Source organism: Sinocyclocheilus rhinocerous, unplaced genomic scaffold (assembly GCF_001515625.1).
Source record: "Sinocyclocheilus rhinocerous isolate Xijiao unplaced genomic scaffold, SAMN03320098_v1.1 scaffold504, whole genome shotgun sequence".
Taxonomy (NCBI): Eukaryota; Metazoa; Chordata; class Actinopteri; order Cypriniformes; family Cyprinidae; genus Sinocyclocheilus; species Sinocyclocheilus rhinocerous.
The window spans coordinates 1660892-1677280 of record NW_015645076.1 but is presented as its reverse complement, the minus strand read 5'-3'; the positions used below and the strand labels follow the sequence as shown (position 1 = coordinate 1677280).

At 38.5% G+C, this 16389-nt stretch overlaps 2 protein-coding genes across 4 annotated transcripts in view; one reads left to right on the top strand and one right to left on the bottom strand.

The window, feature by feature from the left end:
* Nucleotides 1-8444, top strand: part of LOC107705504 (protein TANC1-like) — a 42879-nt gene extending 34435 nt beyond the window's left edge. The window contains exons 14-23 of the mRNA XM_016508811.1: nucleotides 791-955; nucleotides 1285-1401; nucleotides 1495-1618; nucleotides 2156-2331; nucleotides 2424-2556; nucleotides 3809-3838; nucleotides 3924-4015; nucleotides 4320-4466; nucleotides 5180-5280; nucleotides 6497-8444. Of these exons, the coding sequence (XP_016364297.1) occupies nucleotides 791-955; nucleotides 1285-1401; nucleotides 1495-1618; nucleotides 2156-2331; nucleotides 2424-2556; nucleotides 3809-3838; nucleotides 3924-4015; nucleotides 4320-4466; nucleotides 5180-5280; nucleotides 6497-7700 (2289 nt within the window). The 3' untranslated portion in view covers nucleotides 7701-8444. The remainder of the gene's footprint in view (nucleotides 1-790; nucleotides 956-1284; nucleotides 1402-1494; nucleotides 1619-2155; nucleotides 2332-2423; nucleotides 2557-3808; nucleotides 3839-3923; nucleotides 4016-4319; nucleotides 4467-5179; nucleotides 5281-6496) is intronic.
* A 226-nt stretch (nucleotides 8445-8670) lies between these two features.
* The window catches only part of LOC107705585 (WD repeat, SAM and U-box domain-containing protein 1-like), a 12723-nt gene continuing 5004 nt past the window's right edge, over nucleotides 8671-16389 (bottom strand). For 2 of the 3 annotated variants that reach the window (XM_016508930.1, XM_016508928.1), the window contains 9 exons: nucleotides 16035-16128; nucleotides 15527-15560; nucleotides 15366-15406; nucleotides 15174-15280; nucleotides 13364-13378; nucleotides 13014-13043; nucleotides 11112-11291; nucleotides 9828-9962; nucleotides 8672-9749 (listed from right to left, as the gene is read on the bottom strand). In XM_016508930.1, coding sequence (XP_016364416.1) covers nucleotides 9598-9749; nucleotides 9828-9962; nucleotides 11112-11291; nucleotides 13014-13043; nucleotides 13364-13378; nucleotides 15174-15280; nucleotides 15366-15406; nucleotides 15527-15560; nucleotides 16035-16128 — 788 coding nt within the window. In that variant the 3' untranslated portion in view covers nucleotides 8672-9597. Of the gene's footprint in view, nucleotides 9750-9827; nucleotides 9963-11111; nucleotides 11292-13013; nucleotides 13044-13363; nucleotides 13379-15173; nucleotides 15281-15365; nucleotides 15407-15526; nucleotides 15561-16034; nucleotides 16129-16389 lie in introns of all 3 variants that reach the window. The other variant, XM_016508929.1, reaches the window with a different exon arrangement.

Here is a 16389-nt window from a genome sequence, read left to right as displayed (position 1 = left end):
AATACTTTTTGAAACCATTTTGTCATAGTACTCTATATTTGCAGGGAACGAAACTGAATAAAATAAACATACAAAATACACCATATGTACTCTTTTAATAAAGCAAGCAATATAGCTACTGCATATAAGTGGATGAATAGACCACTCTTTTTAGGCACAGGTGCACAAGTTCAGACAACAGTGTTCCCATAATCCAAACGAGTGGGTGTGCATCAAAAATGCTACTGTGAAAGCCCCCATATAGTAATGGGAAATGCATTATGTGAAAAAAAAAGATTTTATTGTTTTGTTATAATGAGTGAAATTGTTCTAACAGTAAGACAGTCATTAAATGTTGTTGTCCTCATTAACTTTAAACGCTTAAGAGTGTGCATGTAAATGTCAAATTGAACTCAACAAAAACAGAGTGCAGTTATTTTGTGGTTTGGTAACTTTGGTTATATAAACAATTCTACTCTTTTCAGTCTGTGAAAAGTTTATATTGTTACGTTTTTAAATCATTTTTGCACACAGTGTACTGTATAGTGTACAAGGTGTTCCAAATTGTTCCTCCTCCGTTTTACCTTCTGCAAGTATTACAGATGAACTCCAGGAATTTTACCGCTCATTTATTAACAGGAGCTTGTCAATAATAAGACAGCTTTAACAATACAGTATGACAAACTTGATAATTACTGCTCAAAAAGCTGAAATTAATTAGGAAATACATTTAATTTTATTTGTATTAATGTGTTCCGTTTCAGTGCAGGTTTATAAGTAAAACTGTATAAATAAGCATTTGTTATGTTAGGTGGATCATGCTGATAAGAGCGGTCAGTGTGCACTGGTTCACGCTGCTCTGCGGGGTCATGCTGAGATTGTGCAGTATCTTCAGGAACAGGAGTGGAGTTCAGACCTCAAAAACAAGGCACTGCAGCAGGCACTGATCGCTGCCTCCAGCATGGGACACACACAAGTATTGAATACACACTCACTACACACAGAATACTCCACACCACACATTCACACAACAAACAGTTACCAAACACATTCCCACATTTAGCTATCAAAATAGGCACATACCATAGACTATTGTCTACTGTTTTATATAAAGTTATTTAGAATTAGCCAACTATAGATAAAAAAATTTTTTTTGTTAGATTTAGAGGTTTTCTGATTATTCAGCATTTTTCTTGAAACACAGCTAGGTTAGAAATTAGAAGGGGGAAAAAATAGGGAAAATATGCATGGTTTTATAATGTTATACTAAAACTAAAATTAAAACAATGGGAAAAAAACCTTAAGATAACCTGCAAACTAGAGGGGTGTGTGTTCCTGCTGGATCGAGGTGCCAGTGTAACACAGCCTAACCGCAGAGGGGTAGCACCCATCTTTAATGCAGTGCGACATGGACACACACAGGTAAAACCCTTTATTACACTTAAACAAAAACAGTCATTTTACATTGACATCTCTCACCTCTTTTACTTTTTTTTTCTCTCTTCTCTTTTCTAGATAGCAGAGTTGTTTCTACAGCGTGGCGCAGATGTGAATTGCAGTGATAAACATGGTCGCTCTCTACTGATGGTGGCTGCAAGCGAGGGACACCTGGAGACTGTGGACTTCTTGCTCTCACAGGGTCAGTAATCATGAACCAGGTGTCTTAACCCCATAAAGCTTACTGTATCATATTTGATATGCAATGTTCTAAGGCTTCAAAATGATCAGCATGATCAAAACTTTGCTGAAAAACATGTTAATTCTGTCATCTAATTTCGTAGTTTATACCTTTTTAACAAGTAAAAGGCCTTGTAGTATAATTGTAAAACTGTCCACCTTCAAGTCATGGTACATGTGTGTTTTTGCTGTGAAATCTTTTCTGATTTTTAGTAAACGTAATAGTTGGTTTACACAGAATGTGTGTTTCCCATTCCACTGTGTTAGTGTTCCATTTTTCTATGTAAACATGTGCTATAGATGGGCATCTTTGACCGTTGCACTCGTGTCTTGCATCTTTTGCTGCATCTCATGCATGACAGGAGAATCCAAAAAATGCGGTACAAATTAAAAGAAGTTCAACTTGCATCAAAATGCATCTTGAGTCCTTGTATTCCACTGTCTGCGTCTCATGTTTTTCTATCAAATAAAGTCCTTAAGGATTGTTTTTTTATGGTAGGAGCATGTATAACAGCAGTGGATAAAGAAGGCCTGACCCCGCTCGGGTGGGCATGTTTAAAAGGGCAGAAGAAAGTGGTTGAGTTTCTGGTGGAGAGGGGAGCTCAGATTGACCTCACAGATAAGCACGGGCGCACCCCGCTGGACCTGGCTGCTTTCTACGGAGACGCGGACATAGTAAGCCAAGATAACCTTTCTCTGTGTGGACACACATGGACACTTTTATCTCGGTATTATGCCAAGTCCATATCTGAGCAATCTGTTTTCAGGTGCATTACCTGGTTGAGTGTGGAGCGGCGATTGAACACATGGACTACAGCGGCATGAGACCTCTTGACCGGGCCATCGGTAGCAGAAACACCTCAGTTGTGGTCACTCTGCTGAAGAAAGGGGCTAAACTGGGTGAGTCTAACCTCAGAACATCATGACACACATACTTTTATATCTCCTGGGTTCATGTGCTGTCCTCTAGAATCTAGATCGCCACAGTCAGGTTCTCAGGAGGGGCTTGTCCATTCTAAATCTAGAATGTAGCGAGTTCCATTTGTTCTCCCCTTTTCTCGGAGAGTAAAAGCATAGCGTTTCTTTGCTGAGTCTTAAATGCAATTGAAACCAGGCCATATTCACAGAAGAGCCGTGCAGGACTGTTAGCCCACAGTTAAGTAGGACGCTGATGATGTATGGGACTGTCATTCACACTCTGCGTCAGGGCAAAGACTTTTATAGCGAAGTCCACTCAGCTTTCTACTCACAGTCACAGAGTGCAAACCTATTCCACATATTCCCCCTCCAGTTTAAAAACGTCTAATTACATCTGAAATGGCAACTGTCTCTGCCAGTCTGGAAGTTGATGATGGCAATGACTTTGCCAGATGCATTTTAATGATGTTGTGGAGCGATTTGTCTTGTCTACGTACTAGACTTGGTTCAGAAAAGCTCCTGTGTGGACTGGAAAAAAGAAAATCTCCCACTTTTGTGAGCAAGCTCCATAACCACTGAAAAAATTTTTTTTAATTAGCATTAGCTGATATTTTTAACATTTATTTCAGTATTATAAACGGACAGTTCCAGTCCTGGATGCTGATTTGTTGATACAACTATTAGCCATATATTACACGTTATGAATTATATAGTCTAGTGAAAGGATTGCACATAATGGGTTTGCGTTATGAAACTGATTTATATAGCATTTTAAAACTGATTTTATGTAGTAATTGTTTTATAAAAGGTGCTCAAGACTGTGCTATATTGTGAATATAGTCACAGTCTCTTATTGCTTAGAATGGTTTCTAAATGACCATGTGACACTGAAGACTGGACTAATGTCTGCTGAAAATTCAGCTCTACCATCACAGGAATAAATGTATTTTAAATTATATGAAAATACAAAACAGTTTGCAAAAATATTTCAGCGTATTACTGTTTTTACTGTATTTTAGATCAAATAAATGCAGCTATGGTGAGCATAACAGTCTTCTTTCAAAAACATAAAAAAATTGTACCAACCCCAAATTTTGAATGATAGTTTATATTTCTTCCAAATTCCAATGCACATCTATTCTTCTTGAGTTTTCCTTGCATTTGTTCTTTATGCTTTATTTCTCTTTTTTTCTTTTTCTTTCTTTCTGTTCTGCTGTCACTATCACTGCTAAAGGCTACAGAACATCTCCTTATGAACGATCAGGTACAAACGTTAGGAAAGTCATACTCTTGAGTCGGTCGGTTTGTTATTGACTGTCAAGACTGACGTCTCTCTTTCTTTCTTGAAGGTAATGCTGCCTGGGCCATGGCCACCTCCAAACCCGACATCCTCATCATACTTCTGCAGAGGCTCATGGAGGAGGGAAACCTGCTTTATAAGGTCTGTGGATCTAAAAATGGAAAGTTATCATTTTCAGAAAACGTACATATGTAATTTTTAAATGAGCTGTTAAGTGTTCAGGCTACTGTTTTTAATAACACATGCTAGATTTGCTTTACATAAACCACAGTTGCATTGATCTAACCATGGTATTGAAGAGCCGTCTATGGTTTTACCTGTAGTTCTTAGAAAAAAACGCATTTAAACTGTGATCAGTAAATTTCAATGAATGTTCTCTGAGACTTTCTGAAACTCTTTCATACTTGTTTCTTTTCCATGTATTCCTTCTCTCCTTCTTTTTCAGAAAGGGAAGATGAAGGAAGCCGCTCAGAGGTATCAGTATGCACTGAGGAAGTTTCCGAGGGAAGGTTTCGGGGAAGACCTGAAGGCATTCAGGGAGCTCCGGGTTTCCCTGTATCTCAACCTGTCCCGCTGCCGCCGCAAAACCAATGTATGTCACACAAGTGTATGCGTAACTTCAGTGGATAGAGGTCAAAGGCTTCAATAACACTCCTAACAATTGGTGGATGACAATACATCTCTATGCGCCTTAACAAACAGAATTTAGTATATTAAATGGCTATAGGCATTTCATATTGATCACATGCACTCTCATTTTCTCCAAGATGGTTTGTCTAGGTTCAGGAGATGAGCCTCACGGGCTGTTCATAGAAGTGTTTTGAGTGCAATTAGGCAGCATATTACATGAATGTGAGAGAGAGATAGAGAGTCACTATGTGTCCTGCTACGTGTTTCCTAAATACACAGGCATCCGGAAGTTCTAATGATTATTTTAATAGGATCTGCCACTATTAAACATTTAAAATGCATCATTAGGGCTGACAGTTATGGCTCGTCATTGAAACTCTGACCTCAGACTCAAAAGGATGGAATTTCAACGAGAGTCTCCCCATTACAGATTTATGCACCAGAGCGGAATGAAGGACTCAGGTAGAATGTGAGCAAGTAAATTCAGCCCCTTGGTATGCACACATCACTACCAGGATGCACCATTGCTACCATGAGTGCACTAACCATTCTCATGGGTCTAGTTAAGACAAAGCGTTAAACTTGCGATTGATATTTTGTCCTCATTTTTCCTGTCCCTTCCTCCTGTCACTCAAATTCTCTCTCTCTTCTTCCTTTCACAATTGTTCTTGACAGGATTTTGGCATGGCTGAAGAGTTTGCCACCAAGGCTCTCGAGCTCAAGCCTAAGTCCTATGAGGCATTTTATGCACGTGCTAGAGCCAAAAGGAGCAGCAGGTAAAGAACCTTCATGCTGGTTTGGAACATGTGAATTGTTTGTGATAAGAGAGAATTACTTCGGTTGTTCTTTCTGTCTGCATGCAAAACCAAACATACAGCACAACAAAATTCTCCATTTGTGTAGTTCTTTTTAATCAATCAGTTTGACCCAATTGGCAAATTGGACAAAACGCAATACAGGAGTCACTGGTCTGATTCATTTGCTGATGTAACGGAGGCCAGCGAGTAAGTGCTGTGCAGGTAAACCTCACTCCACACTCAAGAGACGCACTAGCGCACTAGCAGTCTTTAGCCTCCTTGTTAGTGCGTCTGCCTCCCATGCTGGAGACCCGGTTTCGAGACCCACTCGGAACGAGAACGAGGTGTCCCGGGGGAGAGGGGTTACACTGAATTTAAACATCTTTGATTACTAAGTAATCAAACTTGAAATGAGTCATGGACTGCTAATATGTATGTCTGTTTTTTAAACAAAATGTTTTAAAAAGCTAGTTTGTAGATTAGTGTACTTACTTTAAGGCTAGCCTAATTAGCTGATTGTTCATATGCCATGTTAAGATTATTAAAATGCATAACACTATATTTCAGTGCACTATAGTAATTTATTGTATTTACATTATAATTAAAAAAATGTTATGAAGCATTTATGAGCTTTATTATTGTACTGGTGTCGTGACCTTTTTGTTATAAAGTGCTATTTATAGCGGTAACTTTTTCTGAAAGCTAAGAGCAACAAATACAGCAGAACAAACTGAGAACTGTCAAGCACTTAGTCGCACAGCGGAACAGACTTATACAATTCACTTAAGTATAACGCTACTGCCTTAAATCTGCTTTGTAATGCACAGTGGTTATGCGAATGGTTTATCAGAGCTGTGTTCTTCGTTGACTAGCACAGTCAATCACATTTATACTATTTATAGCTCCAAAACGTATTAAAACCGGCTGCATGACAGGGTGATTCCATGTTCCCAAGGTCATATGATTTATATGGTACATAAGCTGCTGCCTGTGAAGAGAGTTTTACATTAGTCATTTATAAGGTTCCATTGTGTTTAAAGATCCTGTTTATGTAGGCTGCTTCCGGTGTAGGAAGTAGACAGTGAGGCAGATTACTAGGTTCAAAGAGAGAGAGAGCATATATCTATACTATCTACTGCATATGGTTTATAATAATGATTCAATATTTAGCAGTTCCTCTTCTTTTCACTTTCAGGCAGTTTGCAGCAGCGCTGGCTGATCTTTATGAAGCGGCACGTCTGTCCCCCAGTAACAGAGAGATCAGACGTCTACTGGTACGTGTGGAGGAAGAGAGCCAACACCTGCAGCGACAGGGTTCCGAACACCCCACCTCTCACAGCAACCCCTCACACCACGAGGAAGACAACGATGAGGAAGAAGAAGAAGAAGAAGATGACGACGATGATGATGACCAGGACATTGAGAGTTTGGAGAAAAGCCCAGACAGCCTCAGCATAAACATGTTGCAGGCAGATGAGGAGGAGGAGCGGCGTGAGCAAGAATCCTCTAGGCAGGAGAAGAGGAAGGAGAGCTGGCATCAGAGCCACACCTTGCCTGATTCTCTAGGCCTGGCGATATCGGATGCCCAGTCCGTCGTCTCCACAGCTGCCCCCGGATGGGCCGCCCTCAGGCGTCTTCCAGCCAGACAGGCTCAAAGCATGAAAAACCGAGAGTACAGCAGCTCGCTTCATGCAGAGGGAAGGACGCCCCAGAGCGCCGGGTCCAGCCCCATGCCGAGCCGCCACCGGCCCGCCTCACTCCGAGCAGGGCCCTGCATTGACATTGGCTGTGTTGAGAGGGGTCCGCTCGGTGGTACCAGAGAGGGCAGCACTCAGTTTGGTCATGCAGAGAAGGCCGAAGGCAGCGTCGAACCAAGGGGGGAATTCTGCAGGAGCAGCAGTGTGAGAGTGTCAAGCTCCTCCAGCGGGAACCTGGCGGATTCCAGCCGAGTGCGCAATTCCGTGGCGAGTGCCGACAGCAGCACGAGGCAATCTGAGCATAAGCCACGCCCATTTATGGGAGTCATTGACAAGACTGTACGTTTCCAGCAGCAGCAAGGTCATCATGGCAATCTGGTGTCTGGTTACGGCTGGCAAGGACTTGTGCCAGAAGGGCTTGTAGGGCACAATGTTGGCGTTGTCATGAACACGCACTCGCAGGGACTGACCAGTGACCTCCAATACGCTAAAACGAGCGCTTATCAGGAGCCCATCCATAACAGCACACATACTCCTGACTTTCACCCAGACAAATTTCATCCTGGACCTGGATACAAGGACAGTAACCCCATCCAGCAGCACTACGACACCAAGCACAAGCAGGCCAGCCTGGCCCGGGACAACCCCATCCTGATCAGCTCCATCAAACCTAAACGCTCCTTTATTGAGTCCAACGTGTAGCTACCAACTCATACTTTACATTAAGCACAAATTATTTACAGTCTTACGATTTAAATATAGGAGCCTCGGTTTTCATCAACAAAACCCAATGTCATTTGAGTCGGTTTTGAAGACTAAATTCAAAGCATTTTGTGTGAGTGCTCCAGGAAAGCGCACACGATTAAAAGATTGCCTTGCATTTTTATTTAAGCACATTTTAAATGCGCTGCATCTGCACATTAAGAGAGAGCAGAGATATGATAATACATTATTAATAAATCATCTGTAAGATATCTGACCAGACTTTAGACTTCAGTAAGGACATAGGACGTCTACCAAGATGAAACACTGTCTCTTACAGTAGGATTGTGGACCGGTCCTGTGTGTTTTCAAAAGGATTTCCTGATCGAATGGTGGTGAGTCTGTGTGTGTGTGTGTGTGTGTGTGTGTGTGTGTTTGAGGAGAAGCGTGTTGTATTTCTTCATGAACTACTCACTGTTTGGACTAATTTATTTATGGCTTAGTTGTCTAATTAAAACAATATTATATTTTATATATTAGTTATTTTTGCACAGCTATATATTATGAAATACCACTATGATTGTGAGATTGACCTGAACTGTATAAAGGAGACCAGGTTTACATGCATGTTATGGTGAACCATATTCAGGTGTCTATGAGGACAAAGAGGTTATTTCGTATGTACATTATTTGCAATTAATTTCATGTATTGTATTTGAATATTTCAGCAACATATACAATAAACCCCAGTTTAGACTTAAGTTATTTAGTTATTAGTTCATTACATTTCTTTCTTATTTTTGTAAAGTCATAAAGTGACTGTGTTACTGCACAATTATAGAAAAAAATTACTATAATGAGAACCAAGGGTTAGGGAATTAATTATAGTGCATTGCAGCCCACTCTCTGAAACTCATTAGTATCAGTGTAATTTGCATAAATTAATGCAGATTCATGTCGACAGGTGGCAATGCAGTGTTTAAAACCTTTGTGGTATCGGAAAAGCGATGCTAATGCGAACTAAAGAATGCACCTTTACTTAGTTCTTAATGTATTATGTGGTTGCTTGGATATTGTGTTTTTTTTTTTTTTTTTTCTCCGACTTCCTCATTCATTGCTAAATCTGATTACCTAACACGTTTCTTCAATAAGCTGCATGATTTATCATACAGTTGCACAACTGTGTGGGATACAGCTTAAGATCAACAGCGATGTATCCCTCAGCAATTACCATCACTTCATGTTAAAATGAATCACAAGCCTAAAGTCAACTGTACAACAGGTTGATTTTATTTCTGCATGGCTTTCAGTCTCACAGCAGGTTTATCCTAGCATGAACCACCCACCAGCTCATGTACGTAAAGGTCCAGACTGTCTACAGATCATCAGTACAGTCATATACATATACATTACATAGTGAAGCTTTATATTCAGTCACTAAACTGGTTACAATGATCATCCACTAATAAATGTATACCTGATTTTAAGCATGTAAACTATTTGATATGAGCAACATCATGACATAACCTGTCCGCTATAGAGCAGAAAGGGGATGATAAACATTTATTATGATGTTTAAGGCCACTCAACACTCTGCTGTGTTATGCTGGAGAAGCATTTAGTAGTTTTAGCCTGATTATGGACCACTTGCTCTTCAGTCTGCCTGTGACATAACTACCGATCACATGAAGCTCCCATCACATCTAATGGAACACCTCTATCACTCTCAGGATTAAGGCTGAACTTGAGCTCAAGTCAAGAGCTGAGACATCACTTAGTCTGTTAAAAGCTAAAGCGTTCAAATGTACAGCGTGCTAATGTCAGTCTGATCTCAAATCAGTGCCATGGTGATCCAGTTCTAGAGAGACTTCTGTTCTGGGCTCATTATTATCTGAAATCACTGACAAGTGGTCCATCGTAAAATGGCCATTTTGAGCGTACGGTTGGGTGTCAGAAGTGTGGTCTGCAGGGGCAGGTTGGTCATAGGGCTGGTGCGGCTCTTCGTGTTGATCCAGCTCTCAATGGCCTCCCTTTCATACGAGTAGCCGTCTGCAGGCGGAAAACAAGAAGAAAATATTTCAACTCAAAAAACAGAATCTGCAGGTAAACAGCTTCTCAGACACTCACCGGCAGCGATCACTGGGTCCTTCATGATCTCACGTGTGATTGGACAGAGGTACTCGTCGGGAGTGCAGTTAGAGACCGGTGCCATTTTCAACTCCTCGATCTTCTTCATGACTTTACTCCGCAGGCCCAGAGAGTCTGAGAGAGCACAAGAACACTTCAGCACCACCCAAACACATCCAATCACAGAAAAGTGGGATACATCTGTATCAATACATCTGTGCTAACAGAACAGTGGTGGTTTGGTCTCCAATTTCAGTAGTGTCCCACTCTTTCTGTAAATGCTGGGCAGAAACTGGAACTAATGTAGACATAATGAGCGAGTGTCCTCATAGGATGATGATAACGGCCAACTATCATGTTAGCAAGCGCCCTGCAAATCAACTTGAATGGATGTAACTGGTGAAAATAGACTTATTGAAAGTGAACAGCTACTGTATACCTCTGGGACATTACAAAATTCTGTCGCATATGAATCAAATTTAACATTAAAATAATGTAGAATTTTAAATGCTTATCTGTGTTCAACAAACACTTAAATTTAACAGCTCAGTTAAATTAAACATGCACCTTTTTGTCGGTGACAAGTTATTACATTTGTGGTATTTATTGAATAAATGTTGGTAGAAAATACATATGAGATTTTAAAAGTAAATGTAACATTTATAACTTACAAATAAAGCTACATGAAATATGCTTTTTACACTGAGTTCAATGAAACCAAATAGCAGGAATTATTAGGTTTAGCTAGGGCTGCACGATTATGACAAAAATCATAATTGTCGATTATTCCCTTGAAATTGTAATTGCGGTTATTAATTACGATTATCACAATTTACAATCTGAAAACACTCTAACTGAAAAACTTTGAGTGCTTTTCTACAGTATTAAGCCTCAAATGTCAACTATACATCGGATTGGTTTCGTTAAATTATAAAAAAGTAAAAAATATGAATGGTATTATAATGTTATACTAAAACAATGGAAAAACCCTTAAGATAACATGTAGAAATAAAAAAAACATATCTTAAGCGTGCAGAATAACATAAGTGGACTTTGGACGATTAATTGGACTTTGAACGATTAATTGCCGCTTTTGAACGATTACGTAATTGTGGCATCCATAATTGTAATCGCGATTAGAAATTCGATTAATTGTGCAGCCCTAGGTTTAGCAAACAGTGTGACTGACAATGATACAGTATGTTTTTTTTTTTGCAACAAACCATCAAAATGCACAGAAAATGAACAAATACAGATCCGGAGTAGTATGTGCTGTCATTTTACCAATGTGCAGCTCGGAGCTGAGGGTTTCCTTGGTGAGAGAGAGCAGCTCCTCTCCATCGATGTTATTGCATTTAAACACGTCAATCACTGCCTCCAGCCCCTCCTCACGTAACCATGCCAACACATCCTCCGCAGACCACTCCCTCACCATCAGTCTGGAGTGCCCACTCGACTTCCTGCCTGAGAAACAGCAACAGGACGTACATGTTGCCTGGATATGGTCAATGACATGATGCTATTCTTTGTCCCATCTATTAATTAACTCGAAAATACATTAAAAACTGTAATTCGAGTTGAAGCAATAGCCTTGTGGCAGCATTTTGATTTATAATGCAGCTGTGCCATAGGCAAGCAGTTTCTCTCTCTCCTCTCTGTTGTTTCCGGTCTCATCTACATAGACTGTCCTAACTAACAAAGGCATAAAAGGCCAAAAATAGTTCATACATATATTGATGGGAATACACCTCTTCTGTGACGAACATGTTTTTAATTTCTGAACTAAAATTCATTTTGATATTTTTTTTGGGGGGGGGTGATGATGATATAATGAGGACAAATTTAAATCTTAAAAAGTTTTATTGTATTTCTTACATTTGTTCATCAAATCAAAGTCATGTGATCTCACCAACATGTAGAAACATGCAAAAAGAAGAAAACATAATGGAAAATGACATAAAGAAGACCCCTCATAAGGGGGATCTGAAAGCTGAATAAATAAGCCTTCCATTGATGTATGGTTTGTTGTTAGGAGAGGACAATATTTGGCAGAGATACAACTATTTGAATATCTGGAATCTGAGGGTGCAAAAAAATCTAATTACTGAGAAAATCATCCAAATGAAGTTCGAAGCAATGCATATTACTAATCAAAAATTAAGTTTTTATATATTTACGGTAGGAAATTTACAAAATATCTTCATGGAACATGATCTTTACTTAATATCCTAATGATTTTTGGCATAAAAGAAAAATCTATAATTTTGACCCATACAATGTTTTTTGGCTATTGCTACAAATATACCCCAGCGACTTAAGACTGGTTTTGTGGTCCAGGGTCACATATTATTACACATACATGTTAGTTCAGGTAGTACAAAATCATGTGGTGATGCTCCCAATAAATCTATGAATTCTATGAATTCATAATTCATGACATTACTTGATGGTTCCACCACATGATATGTTTTGAGTAATTGAATTTCTTCTCAGAATTTATATTCAAGTTTTTCAAAACTACATGAAACCAACACGAATACAAACAGTAACGTGGTTTAAACCAGACTTTTTTTTAATGTTCCTTTTTTATCATGAACAAACTAATATCTCAAGTGAAATGTATCAACTAAACTAACTAAGAGTGAATTCTTAATGAGACTGCAGGTCAACACTTCTCACACTGCATCTAATGCATAAATCATGAGGTGGAATGTTCTACGCCATGTATCCGCTCAGGATGCAGTCAGATCATTTGCAGTACTTTGACTTCCTAGTGTGTGTGTGTGTGAGCTGTTATTTTGGCATTCACACTGCAGATCTCATCAGATTTCCTCCACACACACATGCAGTTAAACCAGTCAGTGTATGTAAAGCCCACTAGAGCTCACGGAGTGCACTGTGTGTTTGGACTAAAGGCTGCAGCTGTGCTCCATCACCCCAGAGAAACTTCTGAAGGCCGTGAGAAAAATACATCTCATTCTTCTTCTTCTTTGTGTATGTGGTTAGATAATAGCCTACACCTCTCCTGTGTCTTTGAATATCGGTGAGTAATTACTGAACACGGGCAGCGGTATTACATGCAGATAACAATAGCACATCATTTACTTAACTAAACGGCCCCCAGTATACCATTTATAGGTTTTTTTTTTATTTACCAATGTACTGTATGGTCTGGATTTCTCTTACCTCCACTGCTTGAAACCGAAGCAGCTTGATCTGAAAAGAGGAACACAGGAACAAGCATAACTGAATATGAATTTAGGGGCAGTTTGCAGGTTACAAGCAGACGTCATAGTTAGGTTATGACTCTTAGACAGTTTATATTAAACTGGTTGAATCTCTTGAGCTCTGTAACAGCTGTAAACACAAGCTTTAGCAGTGTAACAGAACAATACAAACACTGCTCGGTTTGTATTTTTGTTGTCAAGTGTTTGTTTGTTGAGTGTTTATTTTTTGTGCCCTGAGCGCCAGTTTTTGTATACTGTTTGTTAGTTACAGCCAAAATAAACGATAAAAAAAAACAGTAAAACACGCACCAGAAAGAAATTTGCCTTTAGTTTCAGGAATCAAACAGGAGAAAATGACAAAAGAAGAAAAACAAACAATCGTTTTGTTGAACAAACAATCATTATTATCGTTCTTAGAACAAATTAAACAGAAAAAAGAGATTTTCCAATGCAAATAGTTTGGAATTTGCACTTCCTGTGTATGAGTCATTCCTACTCTGCAGTACATTTTCATACCCCATCATTTATGATTGAATATACTCTATAAAATATTAAACTCACATTTTTTTAAAGATCATTAAATAACCCCAAAATGAAGATTTTGTCATTATTTACTAATGTGCTCCCAAACCTGCATGACTTTCTTTTGTGGAACATAAAAAGATATTTTGAAGAATGTTGGTATCTAAACAATTTCAGTTCCCATTGACTTCCTTTATATCTATCCATCCATCCGTCCGTCTGTCTGTCTGTTTATCTATATTATAAAAGAATAAATTTTGAAGAATGTTGGTATCTAAACAGCTTCAGTTCCCATTGACTAAAAACTATACCAGCTTAAAAACGTCACAATTTCCTAAATAAATATAATTGTATTATATTAATATTCAATAATATTCAGTTATGAAAATAAAAAGTATGTTCCAAAAAAATCTAATAAAATAGCTAAATAAAATAATCTACTGAAAATACAATACAATAAAAATTTACATATGTATGTTTGTGTATGTATAATATATATATATATATATATATATATATATATACACATACAGTATGTGTGTGTGTGTGTGCGCGCACGTGCGTTTTTGCGATTTATGAAGACACAAATTTGTATAATGACATGGGAGTTTCACAATTTGAGTTGAATTACTGAAATAAATGAACTTTTCCTTTACATTCTAATTTATTGAGATGCACCTGTAGGTATTACAACAAGAAATCATTTAGAATGTGTTTTTTGGAAAATCTAAAAATGCAGAAAGTTTTCTGTAAGGGGTAGGTTTAGGTGTAGGGCAATAGAAAATACGGTTTGTACAGTATAAAAACCATTACGCCTATGGAATGTCCCCACAATTCACAAAAACAAACCTGTGTGTGTGTGTGTGTGTGTGTGTGTGTTGAGCAGAAGAAAGAAATTCATACAGGTTTGGAATAACATAAGGGTGAGTATATGATGACAGAAATTTGATTTTTGGGTGGACTATCACTTTAAATAGTGGGAATCATTAATTCATTTTTATTTACATCATATTAATTCCACGTTCAATTAGTTCCAATATTTGAAGTATTTTACTATTTTGTTTGAGTAGATGTTGCCATTTTTGCCACTACCCTTTTAACATAAAACACTGACAATTTATTAAGAAATATTCCAGGTGTTTCTTTATTTTCTTTTTCTTTTCAAAAACATGTATTTTAATTGGTAATGATTTTATTAGTTTCCTCTTTGTCCTCAATTTTACTTAGAACACTGTTAGTCTTCTGTGAATGTCCTTTTAACAAAAGACAGGTCCTTAATTACATTATCCTCCAGGAAGTTACATAATTTTGGAGAAAGTATTAGCAACATTCCATCCTGTTTAATATAATTATAGAAATCTGGACAATATTTTTGTGTGTGAAAATTAACTTCAAGCTGACACCCTTATGTTCCTGAGCTTGACCAGAGCATATTTTTGAAATAAGAGTTACCCTTTTATAGAAATATTTAAATGAAAGCATTTTTTGAGGGGGTTACAGAGTTTAAAAGGTACTGTATAGCAGGAATGACCCATATTCATTGTAAATGTTTCTTTGAAATGCAGAGTGAATAGGTTTTCAAAGCTCAGGAACCCACCCTGAGCACCGCTGCCGTCCTCTACCCTCCAGATATTGACAGTTTTGTCCATGGAGCCGGTGGCAATGAGAGGAGCAGTGGGGGAAAAGGCACAGGCCGTCACATACCTGCCCAACAGGAAGAGACCAATCGACACGGTTCAACGACTTACACTGAGAGTTCAGACCTCAGAAATCATGACTCACAACTCACCTATCATGCTGGTTAAGTGTGTAGAGTAAGATACCTTGGTAATGCAAAGAACAACTAGTTATTATAAATGTAAACATTATGCTGATGACATCCAAGCTGTCAATCATCTGTTATTTTTATTGGTTAGACAGAAATATATGATGAATATGAATGAGACTCACAGCTTGATACACAGTCACGGTCTTATCCACCGATCTGTGAAAGAAAAGAGAGAGTGACATTTAAAAGGCATGAGTCAGACGAGCCCTCTATGGCCTTTATGTGCAGTAAAGCTGAGCCTGTCTGTCTGCTGACACACAGTGGAAGAAGAATCAGTTTCTGCAGAGATTGTTAGCAAACAGACTTCAGAACCAGCGCTCATCGATTCTGATGTCTGTGATTACACAGCACCACCCAGTGGACAACAATTGAACTGCAAGGCATGGATCAACACACATTTACATTATTTACATTTATGCATTTGGCAGATGCTTTTATCCAAAGCAACTTTTCCCTGGGAATCAAGCCCATGATCTTAGCATGTTTAGTGCCATGCTGAGCAAAGTAAGGCCAAATAATCTTTTTTAATTTACCTAAAGGTTTATTTTTCAATGTTGATAAAATACTTTTTGTATTGAAGTAAAAATGATCTTTACAGTGGAAGTGCAGGTATGTGTGTGCATTACTGACCCTGACACCAACATCTGTCCATCAGCAGAGTAAGCACAGGACAGAACTGGATCAGACTGACCCGTCAGAGAGTGAGCGAGCTGCATCTTAATGCCTGTGGATCAACAAACTACGGTGGCCGAGAAGTGCAAAGCAAATCACAATTCTGAAAACAAAATAACAATTCAGAAAGCACAACAACAAATTCGAAAACATTATAACAAGTCAGAAAACACAACGACAAATCCGAAAACAAATTAACAAGTCAGAAAACACAACGACAAATCCGAAAACAAATTAACAAGTCAGAAAACACAACGACAAATCAGACAAACCGGAAAAGGTAGGTATAGTTTGAGACAGCGCCATTGGTTTG